We start from the raw sequence: 19,644 nt of genomic DNA on the forward strand, positions 1-19,644 counted from the left end.
TGGCTCTAGAATCGAAACTAAGGATGATGTGATCAGAATGACTCTTTAATGAGCATAAAAAACACCGAACATTAAAATTAACCAGCGTATTTTAAAAGCACATTTAAAAAAAAGGCTCTGCTGTAATTAGCATTTTCTAGTTAGGTGGTTTGATCACCTATAATGAACAATGAAATTATATAAACATCATTAAAAGGTAGAGTCTATAGAACAGTAAACAGCCACTAATCCGAACGTGCCAGCATCGAATACAGCTCAGACTAGAAATTTACCACTCAATCGGATGGGCTACTGCCGACTCTAAAGAAAATGAAGGGGTCTAAGTTAGGACAGATAATTGCAATTTAAATAGCGGAGCACAGGCAGAATACAGCTGATATCAAGATGTTCTGCTCCTACACTAATGTGATATTTAAAGAGTGACTTTTTCCCTCCTAACTTCCACTGCTAGTTTTAAGTATGATTTTTTTAAACCATGGAACAATATTGCGCTGCCATCAGTCATCGGACCGGTCACACTCCACTGTCGCTTGTCCTTGGCTGAAATGTCAGTCCCACACTGTGGAGTAGTGTCAATTTCTGAGTACTAAAGACATAGATTAATCCTCAAAGTTGATGCGCATTTTTACATAGTGTACAAAATAAGTTACTCAATCTGATGAAAGACTGCACCAATAAGACGGATTCTTTCTGGAGTCAGAAGTGCCATCACAAGCCCGGTAAAACATCATTACTTTCCCAGTAAATAACCAACCACACATTTTACCATTCACTAAACTCTAATGATTTTGTAAATTAAACCCCCTCCCACCCCCATTTCAACTAGGCAACACAAAGTCACACATCATATCTAGTTATTCAGAGTGTAAGGAGCTGGCACAGGGAAGCAGTGGAGTACCTCAAATTGGAAAGCTCAATAATAACAAAAATAAAGCAAAGAAAAATAAATATCCGCCTGTGTTCTGGAGGATGGCAGGTATTCCAGCTCTGGTGAATGGTTGAGTTGTTCTGGTGGTTTGACTCCCTCCGCCATCCTCCCACCCCAACCTGGCTCAAGTTCTTGTGCTGCAACACCCCACCAGCTCTCTGTTGCTCTGTGGGGCAGGTATGCTCTTTCCCAGGAACGTGCAAATAAATGCAACCCAGTATCACAGCAGTTCACATCTAGTATGCTTGATTCAGGTCGCACAACTTTATCCTGGCAATTGCAGCCAGCCAATAACACTCACCATTAACAACAGAAAAATACAAGGGGTGGGAATACCAGCAACCCCCCCCCCCCCCCCCCCCCATGTATGTCACCTGTACATTAATTGGAAATAACACAGGCTAGAACACAATTCAAGGACAGAGCTAAGAGTTGAGATGGTACTGAGAACCCGCTCCAGCTTTGCTTTTGTGTTTTAGGACAATATCTCAACTCCTCACTCCCTTGTAACCAATTTCAGTCCGTCTGTTATCCTTTATGTCACACACTTTAGTATATTCAGTCTTATCCTATGTATAAAAGGGGTTCAGTAGATTCAAACTTATGAAAAAGCACCAACTTATTCTTAATTTTGTCATATTTCTGTTGTTTCATGCTTTCCAGACCCCATCCCTGACAGAATTAAACAATGGAACAAAATGTACCTGCTCGTTATTTTAAATTCTGTAACTAATTCCTCTCAACAAAGTCACATCTCAGTGTCAATTTGAGTAAACTGATGGCGGCTTTGATGTACTGATGAATAACACTGGTCTCAAATGGAATAATTAGGGAATGGAAACAGACATGGCTTGAAAGAAAATACAATAAAATAGATTCGAGAAACGAGGGCAGTTTAGTTTGGCCCTTTCATATCTTTTGAAACATCAGAATCACATTCAATCATCTACAATTCAAAATGAAAATGCCCCCTTTCCAATGTTCAAGATCTGAGCTGCCTGCAGCACTTAATGTATTCTCTGAACAGAAATAAAATAAAATATACTGGTGTGTTTACATCGGTGCAGAAAGACTGCTGCAACTCTCTGAGGGCTATGAGAAAAAAAGTTGCCAGAATGGGTAGGAGTTATGGCTAAGTGCACAGCAGCTGATTAAATCAAGAAGTTTTTTTTAAAATATATTTATTTGGAGAAAATCCGCTGTTTATCTGTGCTTGTTAGCATGTGAAAGGGTCTGGCAAATCCCCCCGGCCTTGGACAGCATTCTAGCCGACTCAGGGTTAATGAAGTGACGGACAGAGTCTCTCTGAGACTCGTAGAACAAAAAAGCAGCACAACAAAACGAGAGGATTCGGCAAGGATTGACTTAAACCCAGGGGATGATGAGAGGTTTCTTATAATCTCATTGCTTAATAATGAAATCAAACAAGGGCACAACAAAGTTTAAAAAAAATAAATTTATAACCCATCAAAACCCCCTCTCAAAGAATAAAAACAAAACACTCCAGTGGATGAGGTTTACAACTAACCTATAATTAAAACCTGAAAATTATTTTTTTGTTTTAATGAGTTGCAAAATTAATGTAATAGCCTTCAAAAATGTATAATGCATACAATCTAGAAATGACAGAACATGCCAGCCCAGCCATGCAGCACGGATGAGTTTGAAAACCTTTCAAGAAAAACTTAAATCACCATTAAATGTAATAAAAGAACAGATCTTTGAAAATCCAAGGTTTAAAACTGGACAACAACTGAAATTAATTCAATTATTTCTTTTTTATACTGTCTCAGTCGCTGGTAATACTTGCTTCAATTAAAGATATTTTAGTTTTAATAAAACTGTCAAGATATGACATTGAATTAAAATGAAAGGCTTTTGATATATAAATTCCATGAAATTCACATTTTAAAATTCATAATGTTTATTGCATATAAAAAAAACACCTTGAATTTTTATAAAAGTCAGTCCCATCATTTCATACAACCTTCTTTCAGCCCATTTAAAAATTTCACAAAAGGCACTGATTTGATCACATTCTATTCTTAAATTCAGACGACAATTAGGTAAAGTGATTGACAGTATTCTAGGTTATGGCACGTCTTTAGGCTGGATTATAGGTATTGTCAAAGGGGTCTTCAGACTGCTTGGGAAGTATTAAGATGTAGGTGAAACATATTGTAGGCTGAGCTGAAAAATAGGGAACTAATACAGTGCAAATCTAGGGTATAAGTCACCATCTGATGTCTATTGCAAGCCCTCGCACTACAGGGCAGTGACCTACAAAGTGAGAGCTCTGGAACATGCAAGAAATCAAGATTGCGCAAATCATACATCAGATTCAATGTTCCCAAGACTTTGCTACCTGATTATTCAGTAAAAGGATTGGATGGTTTTAGCTTGTTACCATCCTGCATTAGCCAGCTATCTATTATTAAGTGGACACAGTAAATTTTGTTATTCTTTGCTTTAGATGCAGTACTTAAAAAATTACAACCGTGATTTTGATCCACTTTCCTGCACACCAATTTTCCTTGTCTGCTTGTAGGGACATAGAACACTGCTCCTCGTAGCTTTGGTATCCTATGCAGATAGATGGGATGAAGGTCTTTTTTTCCCCTCAGATGCATGCCTGCACATCATACTGTGTTAGAATACTAACCTTACATCTTTGAGACATGGGCTTGTTCTGATTTGGGAGGGGACTGCAGGATGCCCTTAATCCAAGGGCTACAAAGCATCTTCTGTGAATTAATTCAAATCCATTTTAATTCAAGTCCACTTTCTTCACCTCTGCACAAATATAAGTTACAAGCAATTTTTTCAATCTCCCAAAAACAAGCACAATTCCAACAAACACTGACAGTCAGTTAGCTCTGCCCTTCAGTTCAGTACTGAGATTCAAGACAGTGATGATTCTGGAATTTGCTGGACCCAGCTCAGTGGTGTTCGCTTCATTTTGACATCCCTTGACCTGGGTTAATAGCATCACATTTGACGGTGTCCCCAGCTGTTTGTAGCTCACTTCAGATGTTTTCGGATTGCGATCTGCGGCTTTTTAAAGGCTTTCGCTGCTTCTTTACCTTATAAAAATTTGCTCCAAATCCATTTGAATATTCAGACTGCAGCAGTGAGGCTACTTCACTCTTAGCAAATAGATGTCCACCCAAGCCAGACCTGAGGAAGGAAGAAAGGAAGATAAAAATTGAAAGGAGCAATTGTTTAGTACAAGTATCATGTGTGAGTTTAGACACTAACATACTAAACAAGACTGTCCTGCTAGACCTATTGTTTCAGCCTGTTCCTGCCTCATTGATCTTATTTTTCCTACCTTGAATACTTTTCTCCCCATGCCCAGTCTTTTCCCACCTATATCTGTGACTCTGACACCCTATGTCACTTCAACAATTTCCAGTTTCCTTACCCTAACCGGCTCTTCTTCATTATAGACATCCATTCCGTTTACATCTCCAACCCCCATTAGGATAGTCTGAGGGCTCTCTGCTTCTCCCTTGAACAGATGCCCAACCAGTCCCCATCCACCACCACCTTCCCTTCTCTGCCTGGCTGAACTTGTTCTCACATTGAACAACTTCTCCTTCCACGCCACTCACTTCTTCCAAATAAAAGGTGTTGCTATGGGTACCCGCGTGGGTCCTAACTATGCTTGTCTTTTTGTGGGGTACAGTCATTGTCATTTACGGCACAGGAGGCCATTCAGCCCATCGAGTCCATGCCAGTTCTTCATGGAGCTATTCAGTAAGTCTCACTCCCCCACTCAATCTCCTGCAAGTTTATTTCCTTTAAATGGCCATCCAATTTCCTTTTGAAGTCTTTGATTGTGCTTCCACCACCCTTATGGGTAGTGAATTCCAGGTCATTACCACAAGCTGCATAAAAAAATTCTTCCCCATATTTCCCCTGCATCTCTGGCCCAAAACCTTCAATCTGTGTCCGCTAGCCCTTGTACCATTAGTTAATGAGAACAGCTTTTCCTTGTCTAATTTATCTAAACCTGTCATAATCTTGCACATCTCTATTAAATCTCCCCCCAATCTCCTTTATTCTAAAGGAGAACAAATCCAGATTTTCCAACCTAACATTGTAACTAAAACCCCCCAACCCTGGAACAATTCTGGTAAATCTCCTCTGCACCCTCTCAAGGACTCTCACATCCTTCCTAAAGTGTGGTGACCAGCAATGGATGCAATACTTCAGTTGGGGCCTAACCAGAGCTTTATAAAGGTTCAGCATAACTTCCTGCTTTTGTACGCAATACTTCTATTCATGAAGCCCAAGATTCCATATGCTTTACCAACCACCCTCTCAATATATCCCACCACCTTCAAAGACCGATGCACATGCACCCCAAAGTCCCTCTGTTCCTGCACATGCTTCAGAACTGTGCCATTAAGTATATATTGCCTCTTCCTATTACTTCTGCCAAATGCATCACCTCAAACTTGCCAGTATTCAATTTCATCTGCCACCTGTTTGCCCATTCTGCTAGCCTATCTATGTCCTGTTGCAGGCAGCCTCATATCCTGTTTGTCACACCTTCAAGTTTGGTGTCATCGGCAAATTTTGAGATTCTACTCTGTATTCCAAGATCCCAAATCATTTATATACAGCAAAAAAAGTGGTCCCAGCACTGACCCTTGGGGAACACCACTGTCCACCATCCTCCAGTCTGATGGTATGTCAAACATTCCTTGTTCCAGACCTACTCAGGCCCCCTCCCCCAACTCTTTTTCCAGTATATTGATGACTGTATCGGTGCCGTTTCCTGCTCTCACCCAGAACTGGAAAAGTTAATCAACTTTGCTTCGAATTTCCACCCTTCTCTTACATTCACATGGTCCATCTCCAACACTTCCCTACCTCAACTTTTCTCTCTCAATTTCTGGGGCTAGACTGTCTATTAATATTCATTATAAGTCCACCGACTCCCATAGCTACCCTGACTACACTTCCTCACATGCTGCCTCCTATAAGGACTCCATTCCATTCTTCCAGTTTCATTGCATCTGTTCTGATGATGCAACCTTCCACAACAGCACTTCTGATATGTCTTCCTTTGTCTTCAACAGAGGATTCCCCCCTCCACTGTGGTTGACAGGGCCCTCAACTCTGTCTGACCCATTTCCTGCACTCTGGTCTCATCCCTTCCCCTCCCTCCCAGAACCGCGAAAAGGTTCCCTTTATCCTCACTTTCCATCCCACCAGCCTCCACATCTGAAGGATCATCCTCCTTCATTTCCACCACATCCAGCTTGATGCCACCACCAAACACACCTTCTCCTCCCCTGTTAGCATTCTAAAAGGACCATTTCCTCCATAACACCCTGGTCCTCCTCCATCACCCCAACACCTCATCCCCTTCCCATAAAATCGCAGGAGCTGCCTCCTCGGTCCTCACCATCCAAGGTCTCAAACCCTCATTCCAGGTGAAGCAGTGATTTATTTGCACTTCTTTCAATTTAGTATACTGTATCTTGTTGCTCACAATGTGCTCCTCTACATTGGGGAGACCAAACGTAGACTGGGTGACTGCTTTGCTGAACACCTCCGTTCAGTCTGTAAGCATGACCCTGAGCTTCTGGTTGCTTGCCATTTTAATTCACCACCTTGCTCTCATGCCCACATTTCTGTCCTCGGCCTGCTGCAGCATTCCAGTGAAGTTCAATGCAAGCTCGAGGAACAGCACCTCATCTTCCTATTAGGCACTTCACAGCCTTTTAGACTCAACACTAAGTTCAACAATATCAGACCATGACCCCCATTTTGATGTTTTTTTTTTAAAAACCATGTGCCAGTCTTAAACTTGTTTTTCATGTTTTTGTTTTTGGATAGAGCTATTCATTATTCTACCATTAACATGCTCACTGGATAAATGCTTTGTCTTTTACTACAACTATTAGGACTCCCTTTGCCTTTTGTTCCCTGACATCTTTGTCATTTAATTTCTTCCACCCTCTACCCTATTACAGACCTTCCCTTTTGTTCTTCCTCCCCCTCCCCTCTTTAAACGACAGAAAACCCATCACATGTCAACATTCCCTAGGTTCTGAAGAAGTTATACCCGACTCGAAACATTGGCCGGAATTTCTCGTTGGGCGGGAGGCCCTGCCCACCAGCCGAAATGTCAGTGGCGAGGCCGCCTCTGCTGAGCCTGGGGAGCCAGGCTGGGATTTTTCGCTCCCCAGGCCCTTAATTGGTCTTGGGCGGGACTTTTACTTCCTTGAGGGAGGAAGTCCCGCCTAATGGAGCTGCCAGCCAATCAGTGGGCTGGCAGCTTAGTCCCAGTAGCGCCACTGGGAGCGGTGGCCACTGCTGGGACTACACCCAGCCATCACAAGTGAGGTGAAGGATGGCCCAGGAAGACAGGTAAGTTTTTAGGGACTCGCTGGGGACAATTGGCTGGGCCCCAGCAAGATAAGGTCGGCGACAGTTTGGGGGGGGGGGGGGTGGGGGGAGCGTTGTGCGTTGGGGGCAGTTGGGGCTTCAGGGGCAGCCCTCTGTGGGGTACAGGGTGCCCGATTAGGAGGCCCCCCCACCCCCAGCCCACAAGAAGGCCGTCTGGTTTTACCAGGCGGGGTTCTTGAGGCCTTTGCCATCTGGCCGCCGAGGGTAAAATACCTGCGATGGTGGGAGGAGGCCCTTAAGTGCCAGTTAATTGGTCACTTAAGAGGTTTGATTGGCTTGGGGCAGGCAGGCCATTTCACGCTGCCGCCACCACATATAAAATTGTAGCGGGGGCGGGAGGGGTTCAGGAACGCCCCCCCCCCCCCCATCATCTAGTAAATTTTATGCTCCCTGCCTCCCCCCCGCCCCCCCCGTCACTAGCCCGCTTGTTTGGGAGCCGTAGAATTCCGGCCATTAACTCTGTTTCTCTCTCCACAGATGCTGCCAGACCTGCAGAGTATTTCCAACACTTTGTTTTTTATTTATGATCAGGATTACATGGAGATTCTCATCATGTCCAGATCTCTCTACAGTTGCATAAATTCAAGCCATCCCAATTTTAGACAACCATTATATACACAAATTCTACATCTGAAGCAAAAATACAGCAGCAAATAATTTAAGTCATAAAATTGTTGTAATGTAGATATATATATCAATGTCACAAATGTAATCAGAGCTCCAGTCCCGTTGTCGCATTAGATATTTATCTAATGGAATTGAATAGACACTCCAATTTGAAGCTTTCAAAGAAAAATGTTTATTTTCTATTTAGTGATGATTCTCTGGTATGCAGATGACCATGGGTTACATGCAGTGTAAGGGACCTCTCCTGTGAATCATTTGCCTCATACAGTACCCGTTGCTTTTTAATTTATTGTAGGAAAGTAGTTATGTGTGAAATGTTACATATTATGTATTAGATTTAAAAAAAATAAATGCCTTGTGTTTCTTCGGAGGGGCCGTTTGTGATCCAAGCAGCATAAGCCTATTTAGTTCAACATGTTATGTGGCATTCACCAAATTCAGAGTGCAACAAATGTAAATTACTGCTTCAGAACACATTTTAAAAAGCCTGTGCTGCCCTTGCATATATTTCTTAATGCTATTTCAATATCTGATTTAACTGGTATACTTTTTAAACTGATGAGGTTCACAAAGTTGACTTGCCTTTTCTATACCTGAGGTAGAATGCTCACTGAAGCAATTCAGCTGTAATTGTGCAGGATCACTTTGTCACACAGCAAGGACCCCACGCCCCCTTAAACATTCTGGTTACTGAGCTGACAAATAAAAGAGGCTAGTAATTAATCAATAGTTACCCTGATCAGCAACAGAGAAAGGATGACGTAGGAAGGACTTAGCTCTTTGACCCATCACAGGGAGTCACTGGAGGAAAAAAACCTTTTTGTTTTTAAATTCAAAGAAATGGGATTCCTTTAGTGCTGAATTCTGAGTTGTGTTTCAAAGAACAATATTAGGAGACATGCAACCTGGGTGTTACTGAAATATTGAAACATTTGTAAAATGTGGTTAAGTATCCTACAGGGACATACATCCAGTTTAAGAAGCCAGAGAATATGCCCCCATAACTAACACATCCTCTATTCAGAATGATTGTCTCCCACAGGGTTCCATATTGCATTTTTAAACAGCAAGTAAAATTGCTAGCCAGCTTTATTACTTCTTAAAACTTACACAAGACTCTAAACATTTAGAGTTCCTGATCAGGGTCTTTTCACATCCCTACTCTTGCTGAGTCCATGCATTCATTGATTGACACCTGACACCTGCACACCTCAGTCACAGAAATTTTCTTTTCCTCGAATTTGTATCTTAGAAATACCACTGTCAACAGTCTCTCATGATCAGTGGACAGGATGTGTGCTCACTCTTCATGCAATGTGAGATAGAAGCAGCCTGACCAGGAACTGAGGACATTCTGGCCCAGTCAATGCTAACAGCTACAGGTAGCCCTGGGATGAGTACCACTGTCTATTTAATTGGATTCAGGTGGTCTACCTCATATAATATCTACTCTTTTTAAAATTTTTATGCAAATAATCTACGCAGAAAACCTGAAAATGCAACTTTCATCCAGTTTCTCATGCAGGAGTGATGGAAATGTACAGAACAGCAGCACCTCAAATGCATCTTGTGTACGCTTTCATTTTGAAACAATATATGAACAAAGAGAAAGAACAAAGAAAATTACAGCACAGGAACAGGCCCTTCGGCCCTCCAAGCCTACGCCGATCCAAATCCTCTATCTAAACCTGTTGCCTATTTTCTAAGGGTCTGTATTCTCTTTGCTTCCTGCCCATTCATGTATCTGTCTAGATACATTTTAAAAGACGCTATCGTGCCCGCGTCTACCACCTCCGCTGGTAATGCGTTCCATGCACCCACCACCCTCTGCGTAAAGAACTTTCCACGCATATCCCCCCTAAACTTTTCCCCTTTCACTTTGAACTCGTGTCCCCTTGTAATTGAATCCCCCACTCTGGGAAAAAGCTTCTTGCTATCCACCCTGTCTATGCCTCTCATGATTTTGTACACCTCAATCAGGTCCCCCCTCAACCTCCGTCTTTCTAATGAAAATAATCCTAATCTACTCAACCTCTCTTCATAGCTAGCGCCCTCCATACCAGGCAACATCCTGGTGAACCTCCTCTGCACCCTCTCCAAAGCATCCACATCCTTTTGGTAATCTGGCGACCAGAACTGCACGCAGTATTCCAAATGTGGCCGAACCAAAGTCCTATACAACTGTAACATGACCTGCCAACTCTTGTACTCAATACCCCGTCCGATGAAGGAAAGCATGTCGTATGCCTTCTTGACCACTCTATTGACCTGCGTTGCCACTTCAGGGAACAATGGACCTGAACACCCAAATCTCTCTGTACATCAATTTTCCCCAGGACTTTTCCATTTACTGTATAGTTCACTCTTGAATTGGATCTTCCAAAATGCATCACCTCGCATTTGCCCTGATTGAACTCCATCTGCCATTCCTCTGCCCAACTCTCCAGTCTATCTATATTCTGCTGTATTCTCTGACAGTCCCCTTCAGTATCTGCTACTCCACCAATCTTAGTGTCGTCTGCAAACTTGCTAATCAGACCACCTATACTTTCCTCCAAATCATTTATGTATATCACATATTTTCATCACATATGAAAATACATTTGATGTGTATCTTGATGTGGTTTCAGTGAGAGTTCAATTACAGGCCTGTGTGTTGTTCCTCTTGTATAATGATAAATGGCCCAGGTGACAGGTTGGCAAATGATTGGATGTTTGATCACTTTATTAGAAAAGGTTCTGGTCAGTAATTGCTGGCTGAGATGGTGAAGAGCACAGACAGGCCTCAACAAATTCATACACACACCTGTAATTAGGCCATGGATTTCTCCAATAACCAGGCCATTAGCACCACACTACAGCCAAGCAAAGGGGGCAGGGGAGAGGAGAGAATCTTTAAATGGGTAACAAGTTATATGCCTTATTTGAGTTCTGTATTACGCAGAGAGTTTCAGTGCAGTTAATGGTACTCTATGATAAACGACTCTGAATTTGAGTCACCTCCACAATTTTGAGGCGCTCATGAACTGCCATCAGGTTTCCTGTTAAAATCTAAAAAGCAATGGGAATCATGATTCTCCAGGCTTCATCAGGCACAACAGCCGGAAGTATATCAGGAATGTGGTAAGTGTGAATGGCAGCTCTCCACTTCAATGCTACTCAGTGCTAGACAAGCCATAGAGGGACTAACTGAGCACCCATTAGTTCAATTAAACAGTCATACATCAACATGTTGACCAGTATTTTTTTTTGCATCAGACACACAACAGGACAGAGCAAGATGACCTTTAATTATCACTAATTAGTGGAAGGAAGAAGATTCTTCCCATCACTCCACCAGTCTCAGTATTGAATTGGCTGGTATTATAATAAAAGGATATTAGAGATGAAATTCTAACTGTACAAACATTCCAGACAGCTTGGAATTATAACATGCTCCCTGACCTAAAGTGAAACAAAACAGTCTCTTGAGGGGAAAAATCTCTCAGTGCATGAAGATAATGATTAACATAGTTTGTAACTTATGTTTTCTCCTTCTCCAATACAGCTTCACATAGTTAAACTGTTCACCATGGGCAATCAACTCCAACCATTACTGGACCTCCCAGGAGACACATTTAAACAGTGAATGAAAGGCAACCTCGGGCAATTCTACTGATGGTTCATTTAAGAACGGTGGTATACACACTCCAGAAAAAGCCACTGGTCTTCAACATAAACCTGCCCACTACCTTAACATTAATTAGAAGCTTTAAGAATTTCGCTTTCTGCCTTCAAGGCTACTGCAAATGTGAAGTTGGGTAAGGGAAGGGAGCAAAAGAAAAGCTTTAAGGATCTGTGAGAAGGTAGGATGAGGATAATCTACCAGAAAGGAAAGGCTTGGCAGGCCCAACAGCTTCTCCTGTTCCCAAATTTCTTATGCCCTCTAACTGTTCTTTCAGCAGCACAAAGTACTACCTAGGTTTGAACAAAATAGCTCAGGAACAGCATGAACTCAACTTTCAGTTTGCACTTAAGTAATTGTTTTGCAATCAAAACTGACCTTCTGTGAGTGAAGTACACAGGAACAAAATCAGCTCAGCAAGAAATTTAGCAAAATTATAATGACTATGAAATCCTAACACAGCTCTCTCAAGACCCACTGTAGCTTGTCATTCAGTAGGTTCCTGCTCCAGCAAAACCTCTATTCTGGTTGAACTTTACAATGGTAAATGACAGTTCATGTCAGTGGCATAGGGTCCATTGTATTAATGGTTGGTAAACTAAAGGTTAACTCAGAGACAGTGTCATCACGATAGGGTACATGGCACATGGACATTTTCCACTGCATTTGGTCAGTGGAAGTGTTAAAATCTATTGTCCCATCACACAGTTTCCTAAAAATTCAACTCCAGTTTCATTTTAAAGTACACCAAATAGATGTCTCAGCATGTAATATGAGCCAATGTGGACTTAGACTGTCCACATTTACTATGATCTAACAGTGGGAGGAAAGAGGAGTGCAGTAAGTAAATAGAACACAGCCTGAATTATAATCTGATTTCTCATACAAAAGTCTTACAGGGAGTAGTACAGGGAATCAAGCAGAAATAATAAAAATCATATATTACTTTATGGCACTATCATGCTAGAAATCCTCCTGTGTGGACTTTAGAGTTCTGAAATAGGTCAGTAAATGCAGGCAAGCTACTGAGATACACATAACTTATTTTCTTAAATAAGATAACTATAATCATTGTACTTACCTTATCTCCCCACCACCCCCACTTTCAGATGTGTGGTTCCAACTCTGTTCTGAAAGTGGGAACCATATTGAAAAACAATTCCCCCCCGACTGGCTCAAAATGGAATCCAATTAATCAACTAATTGAGGTCTGGAGGCATTTGTGCAACCAGGTCAACACTTCAAATGATTTTTGAATGTCAAAATACAAAGAGATGTTGCTGGTAACTGTGACATTACAACGATGAGCTGGATTTTGTATTCCCGCCAGCAGGCGCAGAACATGGCGGCCGTTACCCCCAATGGACCGGCGCAGCTGCAATTATGCAGTGGGCAGCCATTTTACATATATTCATGGTGGCCAGCCCCCACTCACGAGGCAGGGACGGCCTCGGCGACACTGTTCACGGTACCAACTGTTGAAGGAGCAGGTGCTGGCGCCATTTTTAAAAGGCTGCCAGCCCTGCAAACAGTACACCATAATGCATAATCAGAGTGTAGAGTTCACCCCTTCCCCCCACCACCCAGAGTGCAGAGTTCACCCCCTCCCCCCACCACCCAGAGTGCAGAATTCACCCCCACCTCCCAGAGTGCAGAGTTCACCCCCTCCCCCCACCACCCAGAGTGCAGAGTTCACCCCTTCCCCACATCGGTGGCGCCAGCTTTCCCTAGATGGGAAAGTGAAGGTGCGTGAGTGCCGCAAGTTGCGCTGAGGATTGGGAACTGAAGAGAAGATTGCTGTGGTTTAGATTTTAATTCATGCAAATGTGTAATTTAAATATGCTAACTTGGGTCCCGTCGCAGAGTGGTGGAGAGGCCACCACGGAGCTTCCCCGGTGTTGGGTTCCGTGGCGGTCGCTGCCAGCCTGATTTTCCGCCCCACCGCGCCCCCTCCCCCCCACCCTACCAGGGAACCCGACCGACGTCAGTCTGGGAACAAAATCCAGCCCTATGTGTCAATAAAGTATCTTACTGGTCGCACTCCATGGTTGTAAATCATTTTGTGTACAGACACTTCCATTTTAAGTTATGTTGTATTTTCCTCACGCTATTTTTGGTGGACCCTTGCTGAGCAGGCACATAGGCAGTGTACTTTACTCCTAACAATGCTATACTGCAACCAGACACTAGGAAGTACTCATGTCCACCCAGACAGCTTGTTCCCCGATTCCACTCCTCCCCTCCTCATCTTGAAATGCTCCAGCTGTCTTTCCAAAATCACGGGCAAGATCAGTAATTTGATATGTGAATGGCCTGTGATTGTCCATTCTGCAAAGGACCAATTCATTGAACCATCATTCCACACCCCACAGCAGTTCAAGATAGATGGACAAACACAACTGGGAAGCAAATGACAGTACCACATATCTTTATAATTCAAAACACCATGGAAAGTGCTAGCCAACCAAATTAATACCAATAGCTGACATTGCCCCATAACAGATTCACACAATATAATAACACATTCAAATTGTTCTTTCACTTATCAGAAAAGCCTACAACAGTCACTTATGGGAGAGGATTCATTGACATTTCATGAAAACAATGTTTCATTGCATGGTTGATGAGCTCGCTCCCTAATGGATTCTTTGCTTGCAAAATCCTTTTGCCAAAACCACACTTGAGAGAGTAATAACAAGACACCAAGCACAACAGAATATCCCACATGAATCTGGTTTGAATTTTTGTTCAGAACAGAAATACTTACTAGTCCTCAAAGGGTTAAAGCCAATAGCAAACTGTGTAATCCTGTGATACACTGCTGTCCCTTGTCACAGAGCATCCCACTGCACTAACAACAGTCAGTGCATTATTATTGAGGATCAAAGCCCCCAACCCTGTCTCACATGCTCTTTATCAGCTAATCACTCTATTCATCTCTGAATAATCACTCTGCTAAATCCTCTCCCTATCTCCCAGCACATGGGTATTTGATTCCTGATGGCCATCTGCCGGTATGGGTCAAGCAGCAGAGTCGAGACTCTTATCCCCAGTGGTTTCGCTAGGGAAGTCTGGTCCCTGTCAGTGTTTTCTCCTCAGCGTTACAGACACATTAGTGGATGGCTGTAAATGAGTTAAAAGACAATTAGGAAATCATGGTGATGTCACCTTATAAGATCGGTGAAACTGCATTTAAACCATTTGTTTCCATCATCGCAATCAACCGATAGTGATAATTTGCTTTTAATTGTTTATTTACTTTCATGGTACTTAATTTAAACTTTATCAGTAACATAATATGTAAATACAGGCAATTTATTGATTTGAGCAGGTGGAAAGGTAGTGTCAGACTACTTCTTACAGTAGGCTTCAATGGCTTGGTTACGTGTTTGTGTGAAATTCTTCTGTTTGCTATTATAGATCCTTTAACCGACATGTTACAAATATGGCACAGCAGAATTTCAATCGCAGTGTCACTTAACACATTGTTGCAAAAAACTCTAAGTCCTTATCTTCCTCAGTCTCACTTCCCTCCCACAGTCTACAGGCTTTTAAAACCTAACCTTTTCATGTTGCATTCAATTATTGATTAATCTCATTTTCTCTCTCATTCTTTCTTGCTCTGATGGTGTCCTGTCTATGAGTCTTGGGTCTTTGTCTAGATCTCTTGATTTAAAAAAAATTCTGACAGTCTTTCCAGATCCCAGCTCAAAGAAATACTTAATGGATCCCAAATCCACGTAAGAATAGAATACAAAACTAACGTCAGTGTTCATAATGAGAATTATCTAAAGATCACTTCTTTATTCAACAATGAGTCAGGTGTTACCCTGAATGAATCAGGAATCAAAACAGTCAAACAACTTTCTAGGGCACATATCATTCTTTTACCACCACTAAATGTTACTAGCACAATCTATAAAATATATGCACGAGTGACATCAAAGGGCTAAATATGAATACTGCACACCCTATGTTTAAAAAAGATTTTCCATATCCAATTTCCAAGGACAAAATGCTAAAATCTGCAAAATAGCTGAAAATGTTAATTCCTGCTTAATAGAGTATTAATATGACTTTGTAACTTGAGACACACTATTTTCCCATTTGGGAACAACATATACAGTGCCTTAATCTGAGAAAAATGTACAACCGATGGGAGCGCAGAATTTTCTCACTGTGTGGACCCCTCATGCTTATAAAATAAAAAGTAGTCGGCTATTACCAAAGCAAAATACAACTGCTGCCTCACTCTGCCACGCTTTCATGTTCAAATGAGATTATAGGATAACTGGATAGTTTGAGCTGCAGTGTCTGCCATGACTGTCATCAATACTGTTTTATGATGGACAGATGAGAGGCATGTTTCCCCAGTGGCTTACGTTGTGGTGTTGGGCACTCCTTCGTCAAACGGTTGAGGCAAGATCTGCCACAACTTATCCAATGCAGTCAAAACAAAATCCATCGCTGATTCAGATTTGGACTCTAGCGGTGCAGTTATGGTGAATTTGATGTGAACCGCAATTTAAAAACAAAAAAAAAACACTTTGCCTAAAATAAAACATGAGATATAAAGGAATGACATATTAGACAATGTAAGGTAGAACGCTAATAATTTTAAATTGGTTAGCAGCTGCTGGTAATTGCAGTTGGTTTAATTTCTTGCTCAGTGAAAAGGAACTCTACTTATAGTGTGCACCACAGATACTGAGGGCTTGTATTAAGCTGGCCATAGGCACAATCCTATAGCTGTACATAACATCCAAATTTCTTAGCAAAAGAGATTTCACACAGCAGATACTAGAAGTTTATCTCTGTATTTACAGAAGACGAAGTAAGTTGTATTGATACAAAGTCAATAAATCTCTGCCCCTAAACTGATGCCAACAGTCAAAGCACAAAGAATGGCACTTACACGAGGGAAAGATTTCCCACTGTTTCTGTTGTAAGGATTATAGAATAACCCCTCAGGGATCTCTGCAACAGAGGGTGCACCATTCACAAACAGACAGTAGCATGAGAAGCTAAATACAATTTGATCAGCCGACTGGGAGCCAGTTAGTCACTTACACTGTGAGCAACCACTCTAAGCCACATTTGTTTTGTTCTCACTATCTATTTTTGATCACTGATTTCTGTGTCTTGCAGGTCACTCACCGCAAGTTCTTCTCAAGCTTATATAATCTGCACCATCTACTTCTCTACAATTCACTTAAGACCCATTCTATATTCAGGCAGCAGGAGGTGCAATTCAATTGAGGCAACTTTGCTCTACGAATGAGTGAAATGCCCGTTACGACCAGGTGAGAAAGGGGTCTAGGGGTTCCCTCTCAGCCTTTTCCTGGTTTGGCTGTAACAGGGTTTAATTTTTAAAACACCAGGTTTTTTTTTTAGCTTCCTCTCAGTGAATCCTTGCTCACTGCTCTCCAATTGTAATGGCAAAGAAATCAACCAGACAAGTTTTCTTGGATTTAAACAAGAAAGGTGTAAGTTTATTAATCTTAAAACTCTCAGTTAAAACCTATTACTACAAATACGTGATGTGACCACGCTAGCATGCATACGCAAGAAACACACACGCAGATAGAGACAGAAAAGGAGAAAGAATCAATGGGAAGCAATAGTTCATTTACTGTCTTTTGAGTTCGATGTAAAGTCTTTGATTGAAGTTAAATCTTGCCATTTCGTTGGGGCCCAGTGCACTCTTTCGAACTTGTTTTGATGGTTTGCTGTCTTGAGGCTGGTTTCTTCTGTGGGTCGCTGTCTTTGTGTGAGGGAGAGAGAGACAGACAGGGAGATGCTGTCTTCTTGAAATCCAGCTGAGTTTCTTCTTTTCGTGTGAGAGAGAGAGAGATGCTGTCTCTTCACGTTCAGTTGCAGTCTGTTTTTTTCCGTGTGGCACAATTCAAACCAGACCTGGGCCAGCAGGCCAGTCATGTGACTAGTTCCTTTTTTGGAACAACCTCCCCGGTGAGGTTTTGTGGATTCATTCAATTAGACATCCTCAGTAGGGGCTAGAATGTTGACTTTCACACCTTCTATGTCTTTTGATCAAAATCCACTTGGTTAATTGAATCAGGGAGCAGTTTCATTGTCTTCTCCACACAACTGTCTTTTAGAATGCAAATGTTTCCAGCCACTGTCCTTTTAGAATGCAGGTGCAGCCATGTTTTCAGTCCAGTAAGAGTCTAAAATTAATGTTCCATATGACAAAATTAATGTACCTTATTCTTGTCAGGTATGGTTTTCCTCACACCTCCACATCCAGTGGAATGAAATGCAATTTTAAAAGAGCATTTCATTATAAAAATAGAAAGGAGAGAAAGTACAGGAAAACACACTTGCACCTCTCTCATTCATTCAGAAATCTTAAAAACTGTTACAACCGATGTTTCCTTTGTAGCAGTGCTGCTTTAAACTGCCCTTTTTGGCATCCCAATAAACATGTGATTTTTGGGGAAGATTTTCAGTTTGCACATTTCCATGACTGCCTAGGATGTCTTTGTTTCTGTTGAGGTCTACAGGGGGAGGGTTAGATTTAATTAGCCCCGGTGCGGAGTTCTGCTGATGAGAGTCGGCAGTGGGTGGATCCACTCTGAACTCCCTTTCAGTGCTTTGATGAGTCATCCAAGGGCTTTTCACCTTAGGGGTTGGTTGGTTCCCTTTTCTCCTGACTGTGGGGACGATTCTTTGCTAATCTTCCCTTTGTCCTCTCGGACACTCCTGCTTTCAGGTATTCGCCCAGACTCTACGACACTCCCCTGGGGCACTTCAACTAGGTAAGGCATCAGCCTCATGGTTTTTCTGCCCTCTTGAGGACTTTCCTTGTCTCTGCGGGTTTCTGTAAATGCTGTTAGCAACTCTGGTGTGGTGCTTCTGCTTTCTGCATTTACATAGGAGCATGTGGGGTCTAATTTCTCAAACATTTCAGGGTTGGCTGACTGGACAGTAGGGGTTTTCATTTGGGATTCCTCCTGGACTTCCTTTTACCTGCCCTCTTTATCCCTTTTTCCCCTTTCCTCTCTAACTTTTTGCCAGCCCTGTGCCTTTCTGTCCCGTTTTGTTCGCGGCAGGGGTCCCTTACAATTCACCAGCCCTCTGCTGGATGATTTCTCAAAAGCCGATACAGGAATTAGGGGCGCAGATTTCATTGTAGGTTGGGGTTTCCCCTCAACTCCTACAGTACTACACCACATCTTTGTGGAGTTTTGGCCAGTGAAACTGCTGTCTTATGTAGGCTTTGGTTTTTCATATACCGACATGTACAGCCACTGTAAACTCATGGGCTATTCTTAGTATTTATCTCCCATACATCTGTGGCACCACTAACTGGTGAATCACTGTCCACTCCTTGCCCTCAGGTCTATGAGGAGAACTCCACTTCCTCATCAGTACCTCATTTTTTAAATAGTAGCAGTCAGGGACTCCCTCTGCTTTAATTTCAGACTGGACAGCCTGTGCTAACTCTCTCAGTACTGGATCGGCTTGCTGAGCCTCAGCAAGGGAAGATTAATTTAATCCATTCCGAGTCTGCTAACTTTCCAAAGAAGGTCTCAGACAGACTGACCTCATGGTCATCTGCCTGCAGTGCCAATTCAGTCTCCTCTGGGGGAGCTGATTTGATCATGGCCCGATTCACTACATATTCAGGGAGACTGCAGGGGACTGTCTCCTGCCACTGCCCTCTCTCTCTGACCTCCTGCGGTGTCTCTTTCACTACTGGGGAAGCTACCACCTTCACCCCAGCCAGATCATTACTTAGGAGCAGGTTAACCCCGTCCACAGGCAAACTAGGGACAATCCCTATAGTCACCGGTCCCGAAACTAGGTGGCACTCCAAGTGCACCCAGTGTAAAGGTACAGGCGTACGCTGCCCTCCAATACCATTTACACCATTCAGCACTCTCTGGGGGAAAAGTCAGGCCTTTTCCCAGTAAAAGGGATCGAGTGGCCCCTGTGACCCTGAGAATTACTCTGGACTTGGTTGCCCCACTCGAGG

General features: G+C 42.5%; 1 protein-coding gene across 2 annotated transcripts in view; it reads right to left on the reverse strand.

Annotated features, from left to right (window-relative positions):
• Nucleotides 1–2,397: 2,397 nt before the first annotated feature.
• Nucleotides 2,398–19,644, reverse strand: part of ddx31 (DEAD (Asp-Glu-Ala-Asp) box polypeptide 31) — a 112,050-nt gene continuing 94,803 nt past the window's right edge. For both annotated transcript variants that reach the window (XM_068012340.1, XM_068012338.1), the window contains one exon: nt 2,398–4,105. In XM_068012340.1, coding sequence (XP_067868441.1) covers nt 3,955–4,105 — 151 coding nt within the window. In that variant the 3' untranslated portion in view covers nt 2,398–3,954. The remainder of the gene's footprint in view (nt 4,106–19,644) is intronic.

This window comes from Heterodontus francisci, chromosome 32, assembly GCF_036365525.1.
Source record: "Heterodontus francisci isolate sHetFra1 chromosome 32, sHetFra1.hap1, whole genome shotgun sequence".
NCBI classification, from domain to species: Eukaryota; Metazoa; Chordata; class Chondrichthyes; order Heterodontiformes; family Heterodontidae; genus Heterodontus; species Heterodontus francisci.